This window comes from Musa acuminata, chromosome BXJ1-5 (assembly GCF_036884655.1).
Source record: "Musa acuminata AAA Group cultivar baxijiao chromosome BXJ1-5, Cavendish_Baxijiao_AAA, whole genome shotgun sequence".
Classification (NCBI taxonomy): domain Eukaryota; kingdom Viridiplantae; phylum Streptophyta; class Magnoliopsida; order Zingiberales; family Musaceae; genus Musa; species Musa acuminata.
In genome coordinates, this window is record NC_088331.1 from 39,497,081 (window position 1) to 39,517,773 (window position 20,693).

Here is a 20,693-nt window from a genome sequence, read left to right on the forward strand (position 1 = left end):
CTCTATTGCCAACCCCTCACCTCATGACTTCTCACGTGACTTCCGTACCCTTATTTGATATTTTCATGCTTCTCTTGTCCTCAAACCTGTCATCAAGTTTTGCAATGAGACTAGTGTCGAATAGCTCTTCCCCCTTTGCGGTATTTATGGTCAAGCATTCAGATTAAGAGCGAGCAAGTGGTGGTGGCATCCAAGAAGAAGTTGAAGTCTATCGCCATCCTCTCATCTCATTCACTAATTATGAGATGGAGACTAAAAATAAAACGATAAAAATGCCATGAAAAAACATTCTCCGAGAATAAAATAAAAAACAAGCATTCTATGAAAAAATAATAATAATAATTTACGGTGTTTTGAGAAATTTAATATATATATATATATATATATAGCATTAATTATCTTCCAACTGTGTTGGAAACAATCAAACATTGATACCTCCTTTGCGGCTGACTCAGCCAACCCACACACGCATTATCCAAATCCAGGATAACGTATACCGGCGGTGTAGCATACCGCCACCCTTTCCCCTTCCTATAAATGTGCGGCTTCCGCCTTCTTTCGCTCCGATCGCATCGCAGTTGCCTCCGCTTGTATTAGACTAACCTAATCAGTTCCGCTCCTCATCATGTCCCCTTCCTCCCTCTCCTCTTCCCAATTTCTCGGACTCCGCATCGCCCCGCCTCCCAACACCACCGCCGCCTCCCTCTCCCCCCGGTCCCCCTCCTCCCTCCGCTCCCCTAGGGTATCCGCCGCCTACGCCGCCGCGGCCGAGTGCCCGCGCGCCGCCCACGCTCCTGTTCCCGCTGCCGTCGCCAACCCCTCCTCTCTCTACGACGTCCTTGGCGTCTCCCCCGTGGCCAGTGGCCAGGAGATCAAGGCCGCGTACCGGCAGCTGGCGCTCGCGTGCCACCCGGACGTCATCGCTACCGGACGCAAGGGCGCGTCCGCTGAAAAGTTCATGCGGGTCCATGCAGCCTACGCCACCCTGTCCGACCCCGGCAAGCGCGCCAACTACGACCGCGAGCTGGCGGCGGCGGCGATGCTCGTGCGCCATCGCTGGCCAGCGGCGCGGACCTACGCCCGGTCCACGTCGTTTCCCCGATACGGCCGCCGGACCTGGGAGACCGACCAGTGCTGGTAGAAGTCAAGGCCCCAAGCTCCCGGCGATCGGTTTGATCCCGAATAAGGTGATCGTCCCACAGAATCTGGAGGCCAGATCCGATCTTTAAGCTAAAATCCTCACTTTCAGCTTGTAAATGGAGCTTGAGGTATCATCCAAGCTTCCATGGCTGCACCTACTGATTTGCTTGTTCCTGATCTGCTGCTGCTTGTAAAAAGTTCAGATTTTGCTACCTCCTCATCTCTTTGATATCAATACTTAGTGATAGTAAAAGAGAAGAGGAAAATTAGAGATCTCGATCTCTGTTGTTGTTGGTGGCATATGATTGTCAGCTTGTGACTTTGCACCTTGGATTTGCTGAGCTGTTCTCCATCTCTGTAAAGTTATATTCTTTGACTGACATACCCAAGAAATTCTGGTCAGAGTTAGCAAAGCTTGTCTCTTTAAATGGTTAGTGTCCATCTAAAGGAGTGCTATGTCTGCTTGGAGCTTGCAAGAGACATGCTATCTTCACCTTAGAAAACATTCTTTATCCAAGCAAGGTTTTGCAAGTAGTGTTTGAATACGCATCATTTGATTAGTTAGAAACAAAGACAGCTTCAATTGATAAGGAGATAGATTTTTGGGAAAATCAATGAACTGAAAAGATCAGTGTGTTTATTAGTGGGCATGCAAAAGAACAGGACATGAGAGAGCCTTTCTTCTGGAGTAGGAACTATGACATGTTACATATAGATGATTGAGTGCCAGTGGGATGCTAAGGCAAAACAGTTTCATTTCACCTGAATTCTTTTGTTACAAGATTTATAGGCTTATGTTCCTTTTTCTGATTTCAGATTCAGCTCTCTCTACAATTTTCAGTATTGGATCGTCAAAGATAAGACTAAGCTACTAATGGTGAGCGAAGAGGAGCCACAAGTTCCTTGGAATAAATGGATGCAAGTTGAGGTTTATCCCACCTTATTGGTTCTTTAAGTGTGGCATCTCTTTGACCTCCAATTCTGCAACAGGTTTTCCATTATAGCCATGGACTTTATCCAACATACAAGTAGCATTTTTTGCTTAAAGAAATACAACATCATATTCTGATGATCTAGGAAACAGTCTTTGGTTTTGTTGTAGATAATTAATTCATTTGTCAACCAAGCTGCATTTGTTACACAAGAAGAAAGGCAAAACAAAACTGCATCTGGGGCAGTGCCTTCCTGAATTAATTTATCTTGTATTGCAGCCTTTGAACCCCCTCTCTTATTAGAAGGAGATTTAATGATGTGTGCTAAAGTTGATGCAATATGTTAAGACTTTAGATGCTAGCTAAATCCTTATTCTTAATGAAATAGAATTCTTATGTGGAAATGGTTAATAACTGGACAGCAGTTGATAATTGTTGATGTTGGGTCAGAATTGTGTGGTGTATGCTTTTAATGGACATGAAAGGGACAAGTGAACTCTACAATAATTTGGTCCATAATTTTAAATGTTGCATAATAATAGCTTTCATTTTGGCTGCCATGTGTGCATGCAACAAGATCTAATTCAGTTCTAAATTTCTGAAAATTTCCCTGACTCTGATCATGTTTAACTAAATCATATGAATTGCCTCATAGAAATCAAGCTAACTGGACATACAGTTCCCTGTTATTAGGAGGGTTCAACCTCTATGCTAAAAGTTAACAATTGTTTGCTGAGATTGCCACTTCAATGATTTTAGTTTGCTTCAGAACTACATATCATTACTTCAATTGCAGTTAAGTATATTGTTCTAAACTGAAAAATTGCAACAGTAGTCCGATTGATAGCATCACTGCCTGACATTCTAATCAGCTGCAGTAAGAATCTAACTCAGATTTACTTGGAACATGTCAAGATTATTGATGTATCAGGTCTTCTGACTCCAGTGACTATATATCATTATTTAATCCTCGACCGAGTCTTCCAAAATCTACACGTCGGTATTTGGAGCCAGGAAGCATATCCACTAAAGGTCTGGAAAACGAGTGTGGAGGGACTCCATTTTCCTAAAGCCGGAAGGATTGACAAGGAAGCACCCGGCGTGTGCTTGGAAGAAGTCATATCCTCCCTATAAAGCAACGAGAAACAAAGACGAGTAGTGAATGTGACGGGGTGAAAGAGGATTTGGAGACTTGGTCCTTTCAATCTCAGCACATGGTGGACTTTGGTGTTAGGAACACGAGGAAGACGAAGAGGGGCCACGCTTTGCTTCGGTTCTCAGCTGAGAGGGGTGGGTTCTTTTGCTTGGGGGTGATCGGGAAGGAAGTGGCGATGAGCTTCTGTGCATCTGGATCATGGCCATGAAGTGTAGGATAAGCTGAAGGTTCTGTAACTTGCTCCAGGAACATGGAGGCCCCGAGCACTGAGACCAACATGAATGCCTTGGCGGCGAAGGCCCGTGGCAGCTCGCCAGGAACATCATCGAGGTACCATATAATATCTTTTATAGTATTTTTTAATTAATATTTATAATTTATTTTTAGTATATCAATCGAACACTATAAATATTATTTTTAAAAAATATTATAATAGTTAAAAATTGATTTAAAAAATAAGTAAAAAAAATTGACAGAATTTTTTGAGAGGTATTTTAGGTACTTTTCAAATTAGAGATATTATTTGAAAAAAAAAAGATGAAGTATATTTGGGAAAATCCTCAAAATATGAGTATGTTTTTAGGGAAATCGTCCAATTTACAATCAATAAATCATTCGAATTAGGTTTAGAATATTCTCGAAACAATTCAAAAGCCTAAAGGGATGTTTCTCCTCCTTATTTATAATATTAACCAGCAGCCGAACATCAAATTGATACTCCCAGTTTAATAGACTGTTCTATCTCTATTTTGATCGCTAAAAGCTTTCTCGCAGTTTCCACCGGCGGATCGAAGGACAATATAAGCTTCTCCGTCATCCTCTTGCATCTTAAAACAGCCATCATTACCTATATCCAGTTGATTATAATATGACTTTACAACTCTCCAAATAAGACGAAGTCATGTAAATAATGGAAACAAAAAGGGATCTTACTTAGAAGTCAATTTCATTTTGGCCTTCTAAATCAATCAGAGATAATATAGATGGTATGTTAACGGTGTGCTTTAACAGTCCACGAGTTCACTCTATAGGCTTTAACGGTCAATAGCCCACCTCTTTTTTAATCCAACCCTAGATATAATAAAGGGATGCGGTGATTGTGAAAAATTAAGAGAAAAACTACAGTAACAAGGCAGAAAACTGTAACAGCAACTTATTCAAAAAAGAGTAAAAAAACAAGATAATGAAAGGAAAGAAGACAATGACAACACAGAAAGATTGCTCTCAATCATCCAGGCAGTGTTCTCGTCTCAAGTTAGATTAGGTCTATAATAGATTCTTGCTGTCACTACTTGATAGATTTTGGATATTGTGCATAGTAACGTAATCCTTGTAGCCTAATTATTCTCTTGAGATTGTTGTTTCGGTTTTGAGCAAAAGACTCTGAGATTTATATGTTTATTATTCTTACAGTAGATTATCACTGGTTTGCCCGTGATTTTTACCTTTCACGTTAAAAAGGTTCTCCACGTAAATCTTGGTGTCTTGTTTGATTGTGATTTTCATTTAATTTCATTGTGTGTTACGATTTGCTTGTATTTTTTCGTATACAAAAGTTTGTTTCTATCTTTATATCACATGAAAGCAACAATAAATCGGACATGTATTAAATTTGTTACATTAACCTGTTTTGTCATTTGAATCCTATTAGTATCGTAATTTTTATATTTAAAAAATTTATATTAATTTTTTTATAATTAAAAAATAAAATTAATAACTTTATTTGTTTTAATGTTGTCAGTTGCACGAAAAATAAAATATGTTAGATCGATATGAAAATAATAAATAAAAAATAATTATAATTATGATATTAATACAATTAAAAATATAATGTATAACATGTAATTAGTCCACTTGTTAGCACGTTCGTAGGATGGAGCTGATCATTGTGGACGTTCACATCCCCTCCAAACCACTGTTGCATCGTTTCGGCCGCCTTATCCAATCAGTACTTGTAATCGTATGATTTGCCACTCCACGTTATCCACAAAATATAATCCATCTCTTCACTCGATTCAAACCACTCTCCCCAAATTTCTCTGCCTGTTTAGCTAACGTCGATCGCTGTCACGGATAGGTACAACTAACACACCGGTGCTTCTTTGCTCCTTCATCTCGTTCACTATATATGGCCATCTCCCTCTTAGCACACTTAGAACATCAATTGCAAGGGTCAATGAGTAGGTTCTAACAGTTTTGTTCTTGTAAGGCACCTTCCACTGTTGGTGAATCCGTGTGCTCCATCGTCTTGCGTTGCCTAACTTCTCCTTCTCCTGTCGCGTGACAGAGCTCGGAGTGGCGCTGCCGACATCTACAGGAGGATAGGAGGGTTCCCACCATTTCTCTTCCACTTCTTCTCAAGAACTGTGCTCTCTAATGATGTTTGGATTCATGGCTCCTTTGTCTGTTCTTGTGTTGGTCTTCTTCTCTGCTCGAGGTATTGAAGTATCAGTTGGAGCTGTGTCATCTGTCTCTGTTTTGCTTCTGTGGTTTGGAATTGGTCACGCCTGTGTTTGATTTTGATTTCAGGTTGCTTGGCGGCCTCGTTCACGTTCGTCAACAACTGCCAGTACACTGTGTGGCCTGGCGTGTTGTCGAACGCCGGCAACGCGGCGCTCTCGACGACGGGGTTCGCCGTCGAGGCAGGCCAGTCGAGGAGTATAGAAGCGCCGGCAGCGTGGTCGGGCCGCTTCTGGGGCCGCACCCTTTGCGCCACTGACTCCACCGGCAAGTTCAGCTGCGGGACCGGCGACTGCGGGTCGGGCAAGGTGGAGTGCTCCGGCCGCGGGGCGGCCCCTCCCGCCACGCTGGCGGAGTTCACCCTGGGAGGTGGAGGGAATGGGACGGACTACTACGACGTGAGCCTGGTGGACGGCTACAACTTGGCCATGCTGGTGGCGCCGCAGGGCGGGTCGGGGGGCGGCGGGTGCGGCTCCACGGGCTGCGTGGCGGACCTCAACGGGGTGTGCCCGTCGGACCTGCGGGTGGTGCTGCGGTCGGGAACAGGCGCGAGCGAGAGCGTGGCGTGCAAGAGCGCGTGCGACGCCTTCGGGTCGGCGCAGTACTGCTGCAGCGGCGCGTACAGTAACCCCAACACCTGCAAGCCGTCGTCCTACTCCCAGTTCTTCAAGAACGCCTGCCCCAAGGCCTACAGCTACGCCTTCGACGACGCCACCTCCACCTTCACCTGCTCCTCCGCCGACTACCTCATCACCTTCTGCCCCGGCACGGCCTCCACCAGGTAAACAGTCGAATTAAAGACGAGATGAGCAAAATGATGCAGTTCGGAATTGGAATTCATGGCTCTTTTCCGCAAGACAACGCGGTGGGCGTGGCCGATCGATCAACAACCAATGATTTGTCTTCACCCCTTTGCCTTTTAAGCATGACGTGAGATCGATCGTCTTATGGGCCTTTGAGCTGTGAGACAACAGCAAATGGGGGGGGGGGGGGGGGTCTTTACCAATAGATATTACACGTTAGGTTGATGCGACATTACAACGAACACATGCAAGCATAAAGAACAGTAGATAGTAGGCCGTCATGTCAGTCGAAATGGACAGGCCACATTACCCACGTAACGCGTTTGTTTCTCCTCAGCTGCTTCCCATACTATATTCCTTTCGAGTGATGCATTGATAATGCCGATGAGGTGTTTGTTATTATGTTTCACAGCCACAAGTCCACTGACGACAATCCTGATGCGACCGGCGGCTTGCCGAGGAACGAGGGGCTGCCATCCAACGACGGCGGAGCCATGGTGATTCTAGGCGGATACGAGTTCGGCCAAGCCTCACCGAGGGCGGCACGCGAGGCCGCGCTTGCCACCGTTTCGCTCGGAGCTCTTACCTCCCTACATCTCTTGTCATGGTGGCTGATTTGCTGAGCCTTCCATCCATCTCTTGTCGTTAGCGACGGGGACAAAGAATGATTCAGCTGGTGTTCGTCGTCGGTGTCAGGCTGCTCTATCGCCCACTTGTTTGTACACATATTTACATGAATTGATGTGTGCGTGGCATGCATTAGATACTGCTCTGTCATCCCTACAAATTTGCTGGCGGATGTATGATGCGGATCGGGTTGATTGCAATCGGTTCGGGCCCGATACAGCTCGGGGACCCGAAGCCTGGATTCGGGTTGGCGCTTTGGCGGAGCTCACTGCCTGGACTAAACGGATCGGGCTACATCGATCGAGGTTGATACTGCTCTGTCATCCCTACAAATTTGCTGGCGGATGTATGATGCGGATCGGGTTGATTGCAATCGGTTCGGGCCCGATACAGCTCGGGGACCCGAAGCCTGGATTCGGGTTGGCGCTTTGGCGGAGCTCACTGCCTGGACTAAACGGATCGGGCTGCATCGATCGAGGTTGACCATGCGACGCTGCATTGACCAGGACGATCAACCTGACCTTGTCAAAGGTCAATAGTCAACGTAAATTTTTCCCTAACTACTGAGCATTTGTCGTGGAGGAGGAGAGTCAAAACATTTCCTTGTTTTACGCATGATACTAAAATATGATGGTGATGAGAGGAAAAGGCAAGCACTCAATAAGCTTGTGCAGTGACTCGTTTAATTTTGCATAGGATGCTCCTATATAGGAGACTTCAGTCAATAATATTACATAGACTATTTATATGTAGAGACCAATTCAATCATTAACATACATGTATGTGTTCAGAGGCGCGACATGGCCAAGACATGCTCCTGCTGCGGCTCAACCTGGCGCGTACCGTGGTTGGGAAGATGGGTTTTGCTGCTCCCATGCGGCTGCCTCTCCGCCACCTTGAAGCGCTTAGCCATCTCCCTTAGCTGAAACTTTTGGATCTTTCCGGTGGAAGTCTTGGGCAGCTCCTCCACGAACACCACCTTCTTTGGCACCATGAAGCGTGACATGTTCGCCCTGCAGTATGTTATGATGGCTTCCTCCGTTGCGGTGTTATCTCCACCGCCGCATTTCTTCTTCAGCGTCACGAAGGCGCACGGGGTCTCGCCCCAGCGCGGGTGAGGCATCGCCACCACCGCTGCCTCCACCACCATGGGGTGCTTGTACAGCACAGTCTCCACCTCCACGCTGCTGATGTTCTCGCCTCCTGAGATGATCACGTCCTTGGACCGGTCCTTGATCTCTAGATACCCGTCCGGGTGCACCACCGCGACGTCTCCGGTGAAGAACCACCCGTCCCTCAACGCCTCGGCCGTGTCTTTGGTGTTCTTGAAGTAGCCCTTCATGATGCTGCTGCCGCGGAGGACGATCTCCCCGACGGACCGGCCGTCGCGAGGGACGCTCGCCATCGTCTTGGCGTTCTTGACGTCGACGTCCGCGAGTGTGAGCACGCTGATCCCTTGCCGCGCCTTGAGCCGCGCCCGGTCCTCGGACGGTCTCTGGTCCCACTCCGACCGCCACTCGCAGACGAGCGCCGGCCCGGTCGCTTCTGTCAGCCCGTAAGCGTGCGTCACCTTGAACCCCATGCGCTCGATCTTCTCGAGCAGCGGCGCCGGGGGTGGGGCTCCGCCGGTGAGCACCTGAACGGGGGAGGCGATGGGACGACGCTCGGACAGACCGGCCTCAAGGAGGATGGTGAAGACGATGGGAGCACAGCACATGTGGGTGACACGGTGGTCGGCGATGGCTTGATACATCTCGCCGGCCGACGTGTTGCGGATGCACACGTTGACGCCTCCGCGGGCGGCGACGCCCCACGTGAACGTCCACCCGTTGCAATGGAACATGGGGAGTGACCAGAGGTAGACAGGCTCACTTCCGACCCCCCACTGGAGAAGGAGGCTGATGGTGCTTAGGTACGCGCCGCGGTGGCTGTAGACCACCCCCTTGGGGGCGGACGTGGTGCCGGAGGTGTAGTTAAGGGCGATAGGATCCCACTCGTCCTCGAGCTGGGGGAGTTCCTCAGTCGGGTTCCCGCTAGCGACGAGCTGCTCGTACTCCAGCTCTCCGAGCCGAGTGCCGGTCGGTGTGTCGACGTCGTCGATGACGACGACCAGCGGCATCTGGGGAGTGTCGGGGTCGGCCATAAGAAGCTTGAGGGCGTCTACGGCAAGGGGGACGTACTGGTAGTCGACGAAGAAGACCTTGGCCTCGGAGTGCTTAAGGATGGTGGCGAGGTTCTTGCAGTCGAGACGAGTGTTTATGGTGTTGAGCACGGCGCCAGCCATGGGCACGGCGAAGTGCATCTCATACATGGCCGGAACGTTAGGTGCCAAAACCGAGACCTGTTCATGTATACCAAGTCAGAAACTTCCTGCAGCTTTAGCACGAGAAGAAAACGTAAGGAGATGATCACATAAACTTACCACATCATTCTTGGAGATGTTCAGCAACCGGAGGGAGGAGGCGAGACGGCGGCAACGCTCGTAGGTCTGCTTCCACGTGAAGCGTGTGCGCTGGTAGACGACCGAGGTGCGGTCGGCGTAGACGCCAGCTGCCCTTTCTAGGAAGGTAACGGGGCTGAGGGCGACATAGTTAGCCGGGCACTTCTGCAGGCGATCCATCACTCTGTTTTAGATCTCAGGAGTGAGAGAGGGGGGGAGGTGGCAGAGGTTAGAGACGGACGCAAAGGGCTCCGATTCCTGGGGAAGAAAAGGGAATAGTGAGCACACGAGGAGTCGATGAGGCCTTTATATAGGCAACGACGCAGGGAACTTGTAGCGAAATTGGAGGGGAAGTACATGCGAAACCATAGTGCATCGTAAGGGATTGACCGTGGACTGTTGACCAACGATGCTGTACACCGCATGTGGTACGACAACTGACTGACTGATTCAGCACTGAAAATTTTCAGGGATCATGGACATCTCGCAAGCGTGAGGCCACATCACCCCTGGAATCTTTCAAGGTTCTCCCATCCATCTTCTTCGTCTTCTTCTTCTTCTTCTTCTTCTTCTTCACTTAGTTTGGTCATCCGCTTTCGTGATAGCTTTCAGCAATGGCTTTTGGACTGAAAAGACTGGTGGAATCCAGTCCTCCCCACAAAGATAAGGCGTGACTCCCTCCGGCTAGACCATGGAGAGATCTGCTCACCTTTATCTGATGCACTGGCCATCAACGGAGGATGGCAGAAGACCATCGTTCCTAAAGAGGAATCAATGATTTGAGGCATCGCTGCACTTATTTCCAACACAGTAGCAGGACGACCAATCCATTCGGGCTGGTGGCATCAATGCCAAGCTTTTGAGAGAGAAAAGAACAGTGTCCACTGGTTAATCTTTTGCTGCATTACAAGTAAATATGCTGAACGGTGGAAGCTCAATTAAATTTGCACCCCTCAATTAAAACACTAAAGGATACTACAGTTTGCATGCCAATGATTGCTACCTCAGCAGCCATTGATGTTTCTATCCATGCTTTCCTTGCTACACTTAATATATGTTCTCTGTCAATTATAATTACTTGTTGAATCATGATCTCTAAGGATTAGGTGTAACAGTGTGAATCAAAGTAACGAGGAAACACGGATTCCTATTATAATATATGTTCTTTGTTCTAGTAGTTGGATTTGGGATAACCTGGAAGAAGTGAAGGAAGAGAGTGTAGACTTAGTTTGCCTGGGAAGGAGGAGGAAGTTTCATTTCATGGCTATAGAAATTGACCTGCGAAGGATTACATTATGAATTCAAGTTTTCAAGCTTGAAGACTTCGATAACTAGTTGGTGAGTTGACTTCAATTTTTATGCTCGTTTGAAGTCAAACCCCGGAGTTGAAGTCAACACGCTGGTTGGGTTGTGTTGTGAGAGGATTCTAGTCAACGGTCATGGAGGTTCACACAAGCTCAAGGAAAGAACAAGGAATAATAGCTCTACCTCGGAAAACTTGTGGATGCTTCCTCAACATGTTTAAGAAGACAGGTCATTGGTCAAGTATCTTAGAACATACAATTAAAGCTCAAAGTTCTTTTTTTTGTTTTTTTGGACATCCGTAGCATAATTAAATTATAGGACGAAGAAGTTTGTGAAAATACATAAACATAAATATATGCAATAGTCGAAGATATAAGATGATTACCATTAGTGAAATGAAAAGAGACTGAAGAAGACTTAAAAAATAACTTTAGTATAAATTATAGATAAAAATTTTAATATTTTAAATTTAATTAAAAAAATATTTTTTATATCTCGATGAAAATAACGATAAAAGATTCATATAATCGATCCTAAATATTTAAGATATTTGAAACTTATACTTTAAGTATTCTTCTCTAATATTAACACTAAATGTGAACGATTCACAAAATCATGATGTAATGGGAGTTAAGAGAAAAATCCACAAATTATGATGTGAAATATTCTATTTTAATTGCACCATGGCAATCAATGTGAACACTAAATCAGTCAAATTCCAACAAAATTGTTCAGTTGACTATCTGCTTAGGTGTCAAATCATGACAAAAAACTATTTCCTCGATAGACTGATATGGCTAACCACATGTGATTATGGGCAAAATATTGTAAAAAGAATCCTCTCATGTACAACATTACAACCTCTTTGCCAATGCTTTTTCTTACATGAAAGGATCATCAAACATTGAGAAAACCCATATGGGAACAAAAACTAAAATTATATAGAGGTTTCCTGTGAATTGTTTTCCTGGTATGTGTAGTCTAACTAGAAAAACTAATTCCTAATTCCAAGTTAGGAATAAAATAATATAAATCAATTAAATTTTAAAACTAAAAGAATAATTAAATCTTTCCTAATTAGCAGACTCTCTCTTCTCTCTTCTATTTAATGACGGGTAGGTTTCTTATTCATCATCCTCGGGATATTGTGAGATAGAAAGATCTTCATAGAGACGAGAGATAGGTTGTCTAACCATCCTTTATCAATTTTTTTTTAATTTTAAATATTTTATTCATTATTTGTTCATGTTGAACATGTATTTTTTTATTTATTTTTTATCTATATTATTGTTTTTACATGGCTTTTCTAAGTAAATATCATAATATTAATTTTTTAAATACAAATTTATGATATTATGAGTCTAGGATTTTTTTATTATTTAAATAAACAATTATAAAATTTAATCACTATTCTATTTAATGATGGGTAGGTTTCTTATTCATCCTCCTCATGATATTGTGAGATAGAAAGATCTTCGTAGAGACAGAGATAGGTTGTCCGACCATCCTTTATCAATTTTTTTTTTAATTTTAAATATTTTTTATTCATTATTTGTTCATGTTGAACATGTATTTTTTTTTATTTTTTATTATATATATTATTGTTTTTACATGGCTTTTCTAAGTAAATATCATAATATTCATGTTTTAAATACAAATTTATGATAATATGAGTCTAGGATTTTTTTATTGTTTAAATAAACAATTATAAAATTTAATTATTGATTAAATGGTTCATATTTAATCTTGTATTCTCTCCTATATTTCATATTAAAGTCTTAAATCAATTAGTTTAAATTTTTATTAAAAAATATTAAAATTAAATTTTAATTTAAAATTTTCAATCCGATCTAATTATAACATTTTGATTGGAATGGAAAGTGAGGGATAATACAACACCACAATCTAATAAGTTTTTTTTATGTAGGAATGCAATGTCAAAATCTAAATAATTAACTTACATAATATATTTATTATATATTTCGATCCATAATCAATTTACTTATAAAACTTTCATAACCTATTCAATAAATTCAATAATTTATTAAGAATTCATAATATTCTAGTTCAGAGCGCGTGCGCACACAAACACAATAGTGCATGCTCTCTAAACATCTTTCAAAAGATATGTCATTGGTTAAGGATGTTAATTACATATGGTGGTATATATATTATTAAATTTAAAATTTAAAATTTAATTAAAATATATATTTTTTACATATCTCGATGACAATAACGATAAAAGATTCATATAATCGATCCTAAATATTTAAGATATTTGAAACTTATAACTTTAAGTATTCTTCTCTAATATTAACACTAAATGTGAACAGTTCACAAAATAATGATGTGAAATGGGAGTTGAGAGAAAAATCCACAAATTATGATGTGAAATATTCTACTTTAATTGCACCATGGCAATCAATGTGAACATTAAATCAGTCAAATTCCAACAAAATTGGTCAGTTGACTATCTGCTTAGGTGTCAAATCATGACAAAGAACTATTTCCTCGAGAGGCTAACCACATGTGATTAGGGGCAAAACATTGTAAAAAGAATCCTCTCTTGTACAACATTACAACCTCTTTGCCAATGCTTTTTCTTACATGAAAGGATCATCAAACATTGAGAAAACCTATATGGGAACAAAAACTAAAATTATATAGAGGTTTCCTGTGAATTGTTTTCCTTGTATTTGTAGCCTAATTAGAAAAACTAATTCCTAATTCCAAGTTAGGAATAAAATAATATAATTCAATTAAATTTTAAAACTAAAAAAATAATTAAATATTTTCTAACCAGCTTCTCTCCTCTTCTATTTAATGATGGGTAGGTTTCTTATTCATCCTCCTCATGATATTGTGAGATAGAAAGATCTTCGTAGAGACGAGAGATAGGTTGTCCGACCATCCTTTATCAATTTTTTTTTAATTTTAAATATTTTTTATTCATTATTTGTTCATGTTGAACATGTATTTTTTGTATTTTTTATTATATATATTATTGTTTTTACATGGCTTTTCTAAGTAAATATCATAATATTCATGTTTTAAATACAAATTTATGATATTATGAGTCTAGGATTTTTTTATTGTTTAAATAAACAATTATAAAATTTATTATTGATTAAATGGTTCATATTTAATCTTGTATTCTCTCCTATATTTCATATTAAAGTCTTAAATCAATTAGTTTAATTTTTTATTAAAAAATATTAAAATTAAATTTTAATTTAAAATTTTCAATCCGATCTAATTATAACATTTTGATTGGAATGGAAAGTGAGGGATAATACAACACCACAATCTAATAAGTTTTTTTTATGTAGGAATGCAATGTCAAAATCTAAATAATTAACTTACATAATATATTTATTATATATTTCGATCCATAATCAATTTACTTATAAAACTTTCATAACCTATTCAATAAATTCAATAATTTATTAAGAATTCATAATATTCTAGTTCAGAGCGCGTGCGCACACAAACACAATAGTGCATGCTCTCTAAACATCTTTCAAAAGATATGTCATTGGTTAAGGACGTTAATTACATATGGTGGTATATATTTATTAAATTTAAAATTTAAAATTTAAAATTTAATTAAAATATATATTTTTTACATATCTCGATGACAATAACGATAAAAGATTCATATAATCGATCCTAAATATTTAAGATATTTGAAACTTATAACTTTAAGTATTCTTCTCTAATATTAACACTAAATGTGAACAGTTCACAAAATAATGATGTGAAATGGGAGTTGAGAGAAAAATCCACAAATTATGATGTGAAATATTCTACTTTAATTGCACCATGACAATCAATGTGAACATTAAATCAGTCAAATTCCAACAAAATTGATCAATTGACTATCTGCTTAGGTGTCAAATCATGACAAAGAACTATTTCCTCAAGAGGCTAACCACATGTGATTTGGGGCAAAACATTGTAAAAAGAATCATCTCTTGTACAACATTACAACCTCTTTACCGATGCTTTTTCTTACATGAAAGGATCATCAAACATTGAGAAAACCTATATGGGAACAAAAACTAAAATTATATAGAGGTTTCCTGTGAATTGTTTTCCTTGTATGTGTAGCCTAATTAGAAAAACTAATTCCTAATTCCAAGTTAGGAATAAAATAATATAATTCAATTAAATTTTAAAACTAAAAAAATAATTAAATATTTTCTAACCAGCTTCTCTCCTCTTCTATTTAATGATGGGTAGGTTTCTTATTCATCCTCCTCATGATATTGTGAGATAGAAAGATCTTCGTAGAGACGAGAGATAGGTTGTCCGACCATCCTTTATCAATTTTTTTTTAATTTTAAATATTTTTTATTCATTATTTGTTCATGTTGAACATGTATTTTTTTTATTTTTTATTATATATATTATTGTTTTTACATGGCTTTTCTAAGTAAATATCATAATATTCATGTTTTAAATACAAATTTATGATATTATGAGTCTAGGATTTTTTTATTGTTTAAATAAACAATTATAAAATTTATTATTGATTAAATGGTTCATATTTAATCTTGTATTCTCTCCTATATTTCATATTAAAGTCTTAAATCAATTAGTTTAATTTTTTATTAAAAAATATTAAAATTAAATTTTAATTTAAAATTTTCAATCCGATCTAATTATAACATTTTGATTGGAATGGAAAGTGAGGGATAATACAACACCACAATCTAATAAGTTTTTTTTATGTAGGAATGCAATGTCAAAATCTAAATAATTAACTTACATAATATATTTATTATATATTTCGATCCATAATCAATTTACTTATAAAACTTTCATAACCTATTCAATAAATTCAATAATTTATTAAGAATTCATAATATTCTAGTTCAGAGCGCGTGCGCACACAAACACAATAGTGCATGCTCTCTAAACATCTTTCAAAAGATATGTCATTGGTTAAGGATGTTAATTACATATGGTGGTATATATATTATTAAATTTAAAATTTAAAATTTAATTAAAATATATATTTTTTACATATCTCGATGACAATAACGATAAAAGATTCATATAATCGATCCTAAATATTTAAGATATTTGAAACTTATAACTTTAAGTATTCTTCTCTAATATTAATACTAAATGTGAACAGTTCACAAAATAATGATGTGAAATGGGAGTTGAGAGAAAAATCCACAAATTATGATGTGAAATATTCTACTTTAATTGCACCATGGCAATCAATGTGAACATTAAATCAGTCAAATTCCAACAAAATTGGTCAGTTGACTATCTGCTTAGGTGTCAAATCATGACAAAGAACTATTTCCTCGAGAGGCTAACCACATGTGATTAGGGGCAAAACATTGTAAAAAGAATCCTCTCTTGTACAACATTACAACCTCTTTGCCAATGCTTTTTCTTACATGAAAGGATCATCAAACATTGAGAAAACCTATATGGGAACAAAAACTAAAATTATATAGAGGTTTCCTGTGAATTGTTTTCCTTGTATTTGTAGCCTAATTAGAAAAACTAATTCCTAATTCCAAGTTAGGAATAAAATAATATAATTCAATTAAATTTTAAAACTAAAAAAATAATTAAATATTTTCTAACCAGCTTCTCTCCTCTTCTATTTAATGATGGGTAGGTTTCTTATTCATCCTCCTCATGATATTGTGAGATAGAAAGATCTTCGTAGAGACGAGAGATAGGTTGTCCGACCATCCTTTATCAATTTTTTTTTAATTTTAAATATTTTTTATTCATTATTTGTTCATGTTGAACATGTATTTTTTTTATTTTTTATTATATATATTATTGTTTTTACATGGCTTTTCTAAGTAAATATCATAATATTCATGTTTTAAATACAAATTTATGATATTATGAGTCTAGGATTTTTTTATTGTTTAAATAAACAATTATAAAATTTATTATTGATTAAATGGTTCATATTTAATCTTGTATTCTCTCCTATATTTCATATTAAAGTCTTAAATCAATTAGTTTAATTTTTTATTAAAAAATATTAAAATTAAATTTTAATTTAAAATTTTCAATCCGATCTAATTATAACATTTTGATTGGAATGGAAAGTGAGGGATAATACAACACCACAATCTAATAAGTTTTTTTTATGTAGGAATGCAATGTCAAAATCTAAATAATTAACTTACATAATATATTTATTATATATTTCGATCCATAATCAATTTACTTATAAAACTTTCATAACCTATTCAATAAATTCAATAATTTATTAAGAATTCATAATATTCTAGTTCAGAGCGCGTGCGCACACAAACACAATAGTGCATGCTCTCTAAACATCTTTCAAAAGATATGTCATTGGTTAAGGATGTTAATTACATATGGTGGTATATATATTATTAAATTTAAAATTTAAAATTTAATTAAAATATATATTTTTTACATATCTCGATGACAATAACGATAAAAGATTCATATAATCGATCCTAAATATTTAAGATATTTGAAACTTATAACTTTAAGTATTCTTCTCTAATATTAATACTAAATGTGAACAGTTCACAAAATATTGATGTGAAATGGGAGTTGAGAGAAAAATCCACAAATTATGATGTGAAATATTCTACTTTAATTGCACCATGGCAATCAATGTGAACATTAAATCAGTCAAATTCCAACAAAATTGGTCAGTAGACTATCTGCTTAGGTGTCAAATCATGACAAAGAACTATTTCCTCAAGAGGCTAACCACATGTGATTAGGGGCAAAACATTGTAAAAAGAATCCTCTCTTGTACAACATTACAACCTCTTTGCCAATGCTTTTTCTTACATGAAAGGATCATCAAACATTGAGAAAACCTATATGGGAACAAAAACTAAAATTATATAGAGGTTTCCTGTGAATTGTTTTCCTTGTATGTGTAGCCTAATTAGAAAAACTAATTCCTAATTCCAAGTTAGGAATAAAATAATATAAATCAATTAATTTTTAAAACTAAAAAAATAATTAAATATTTTCTAACCAGCTTCTCTCCTCTTCTATTTAATGATGGGTAGGTTTCTTATTCATCCTCCTCATGATATTGTGAGATAGAAAGATCTTCGTAGAGACGAGAGATAGGTTGTCCGACCATCCTTTATCAATTTTTTTTAATTTTAAATATTTTTTATTCATTATTTGTTCATGTTGAACATGTATTTTTTTTATTTTTTATTATATATATTATTGTTTTTACATGGCTTTTCTAAGTAAATATCATAATATTCATGTTTTAAATACAAATTTATGATATTATGAGTCTAGGATTTTTTTATTGTTTAAATAAACAATTATAAAATTTATTATTGATTAAATGGTTCATATTTAATCTTGTATTCTCTCCTATATTTCATATTAAAGTCTTAAATCAATTAGTTTAAATTTTTATTAAAAAATATTAAAATTAAATTTTAATTTAAAATTTTCAATCCGATCTAATTATAACATTTTGATTGGAATGGAAAGTGAGGGATAATACAACACCACAATCTAATAAGTTTTTTTTATGTAGGAATGCAATGTCAAAATCTAAATAATTAACTTACATAATATATTTATTATATATTTCGATCCATAATCAATTTACTTATAAAACTTTCATAACCTATTCAATAAATTCAATAATTTATTAAGAATTCATAATATTCTAGTTCAGAGCGCGTGCGCACACAAACACAATAGTGCATGCTCTCTAAACATCTTTCAAAAGATATGTCATTGGTTAAGGATGTTAATTACATATGGTGGTATATATTTATTAAATTTAAAATTTAAAATTTAAAATTTAATTAAAATATATATTTTTTACATATCTCGATGACAATAACGATAAAAGATTCATATAATTGATCCTAAATATTTAAGATATTTGAAACTTATAACTTTAAGTATTCTTCTCTAATATTAACACTAAATGTGAACATTTCACAAAATAATGATGTGAAATGGGAGTTGAGAGAAAAATCCACAAATTATGATGTGAAATATTCTACTTTAATTGCACCATGACAATCAATGTGAACATTAAATCAGTCAAATTCCAACAAAATTGGTCAGTTGACTATCTGCTTAGGTGTCAAATCATGACAAAGAACTATTTCCTCAAGAGGCTAACCACATGTGATTATGGGCAAAACATTGTAAAAAGAATCATCTCTTGTACAACATTACAACCTCTTTGCCGATGCTTTTTCTTACATGAAAGGATCATCAAACATTGAGAAAACCTATATGGGAACAAAAACTAAAATTATATAGAGGTTTCCTGTGAATTGTTTTCCTTATATGTGTAGCCTAATTAGAAAAACTAATTCCTAATTCCAAGTTAGGAATAAAATAATATAAATCAATTAATTTTTAAAACTAAAAAAATAATTAAATATTTTCTAACCAGCTTCTCTCCTCTTCTATTTAATGATGGGTAGGTTTCTTATTCATCCTCCTCATGATATTGTGAGATAGAAAGATCTTCGTAGAGACGAGAGATAGGTTGTCCGACCATCCTTTATCATTTTTTTTTAATTTTAAATATTTTTTATTCATTATTTGTTCATGTTGAACATGTATTTTTTTTATTTTTTATTATATATATTACTGTTTTTACATGGCTTTTCTAAGTAAATATCATAATATTCATGTTTTAGATACAAATTTATAATATTATGAGTCTAGGATTTTTTTAATATTTAAATAAACAATTACAAAATTTAATTATTGATTAAATGGTTCATATTTAATCTTGTATTCTCTCCTATATTTCATATTAAAGTCTTAAATCAATTAGTTTAAATTTTTATTAAAAAATATTAAAATTAAATTTTAATTTAAAATTTTCAATCCTATCTAATTATAACATTTTGATTCGAATGGAAAATAAGGGATAATACAACACCACAATCTAATAAGTTTTTTTATGTAGAAATGCAATGTCAAAATCTAAATAATTAACTTATATAATATATTTATTATATATGTCGTTCCATAATCAATCTACTTATAAAACTTTCATAACCTATTCAATAAATTCAATAATTTATTAAGAATTCATAATATTCTAGTTCAGAGAGCGCGTGCGCACACAAACATAATAGTGCATGCTCTCTAAACATCTTTCAAAAGATATGTCATTGGTTAAGGATGCTAATTACATATGGTGGTATATATTTATTAAATTTAAAATTTAATATTTTAAATTTATTTAAAATATATATTTTTTACATATCTCGATGACAATAACGATAAAAGATTCATATAATCGATCCTAAATATTTAAGATATTTAAAACTTATAACTTTAAGTATTCTTCTCTAATATTAACACTAAATGTGAACGGTTCACGAAATCATGATGTGAAATGGGAGTTGAGAGAAAAATCCACAAATTATGATGTGAAATATTCTATTTTAATTCCACCATGGTAATCAATGTGAACATTAAATCAGTCAAATTTCAACAAAATTGGTCAGTTGACTATCTGCTTAGGTGTCAAATCATGACAAAGAACTATTTCCTCAATAGACTAATATGGCTAACCACATATGATTAGGAGCAAAACATTGTAAAAAGAATCCTCTCATGTACAACATTACAACCTCCTTGCCAATGCTTTTTCTTACAGATCATCAAACATTGAGAAAACCTATATGGGAACAAAAACTGAAATTATATATTGATTTCCTGTGAATTGTTTTCCTTGTATGTGTAGCCTAACTAGAAAAACTAATTCCTAATTCCAAGTTAGGAATTAAATAATATAAATCAATTAATTTATAAAATTCAAAAAATAATTAAATCTTTCCCAT

General features: G+C 36.6%; 3 protein-coding genes across 3 annotated transcripts; 2 read left to right on the forward strand and 1 right to left on the reverse strand.

Moving 5' to 3' along the window:
* Nucleotides 1–561: 561 nt before the first annotated feature.
* Nucleotides 562–1,466, forward strand: LOC135674240 (chaperone protein dnaJ 11, chloroplastic-like). Its single transcript, XM_065183893.1, has one exon. It carries the CDS (start codon nt 626–628, stop codon nt 1,139–1,141), a length of 516 nt encoding a protein of 171 aa, XP_065039965.1. The 5' UTR covers nt 562–625; the 3' UTR covers nt 1,142–1,466.
* A 3,827-nt stretch (nt 1,467–5,293) lies between these two features.
* On the forward strand, nt 5,294–7,257 carry LOC135584241 (thaumatin-like protein 1b). Its single transcript, XM_009403637.3, has 4 exons — nt 5,294–5,432; nt 5,516–5,665; nt 5,758–6,469; nt 6,904–7,257. The coding sequence occupies exons 2-4, from the start codon at nt 5,605–5,607 to the stop codon at nt 7,112–7,114; spliced, it is 984 nt and encodes a 327-aa protein (XP_009401912.2). The 5' UTR covers nt 5,294–5,432; nt 5,516–5,604; the 3' UTR covers nt 7,115–7,257.
* A 249-nt stretch (nt 7,258–7,506) lies between these two features.
* Nucleotides 7,507–9,815, reverse strand: LOC135674241 (trans-cinnamate:CoA ligase, peroxisomal-like). Its single transcript, XM_065183896.1, has 2 exons — nt 9,541–9,815; nt 7,507–9,459 (listed from the first exon to the last, which is right to left on the reverse strand). Exons 1-2 carry the CDS (start codon nt 9,736–9,738, stop codon nt 7,906–7,908), a joined length of 1,752 nt encoding a protein of 583 aa, XP_065039968.1. The 5' UTR covers nt 9,739–9,815; the 3' UTR covers nt 7,507–7,905.
* Nucleotides 9,816–20,693: the final 10,878 nt, after the last annotated feature.

What these genes read in the sequence shown, in the direction of transcription:
- LOC135584241 (XM_009403637.3), top strand. Translation starts at nt 5,605, where the DNA reads ATGATGTTTGGATTCATGGCTCCTTTGTCTGTTCTTGTGTTGGTCTTC. An exon ending in GGTCTTCTTCTCTGCTCGAG is followed by an intron (nt 5,666 to 5,757) that starts GTATTGAAGTAT and finishes TTTTGATTTCAG; the next exon opens with GTTGCTTGGCGGCCTCGTTC. An exon ending in CCCGGCACGGCCTCCACCAG is followed by an intron (nt 6,470 to 6,903) that starts GTAAACAGTCGA and finishes TATGTTTCACAG; the next exon opens with CCACAAGTCCACTGACGACA.
- LOC135674241 (XM_065183896.1), bottom strand. Translation starts at nt 9,738, where the DNA reads ATGGATCGCCTGCAGAAGTGCCCGGCTAACTATGTCGCCCTCAGCCCC. An exon ending in ACATCTCCAAGAATGATGTG is followed by an intron (nt 9,460 to 9,540) that starts GTAAGTTTATGT and finishes ATACATGAACAG; the next exon opens with GTCTCGGTTTTGGCACCTAA.
- LOC135674240 (XM_065183893.1), top strand. Translation starts at nt 626, where the DNA reads ATGTCCCCTTCCTCCCTCTCCTCTTCCCAATTTCTCGGACTCCGCATC.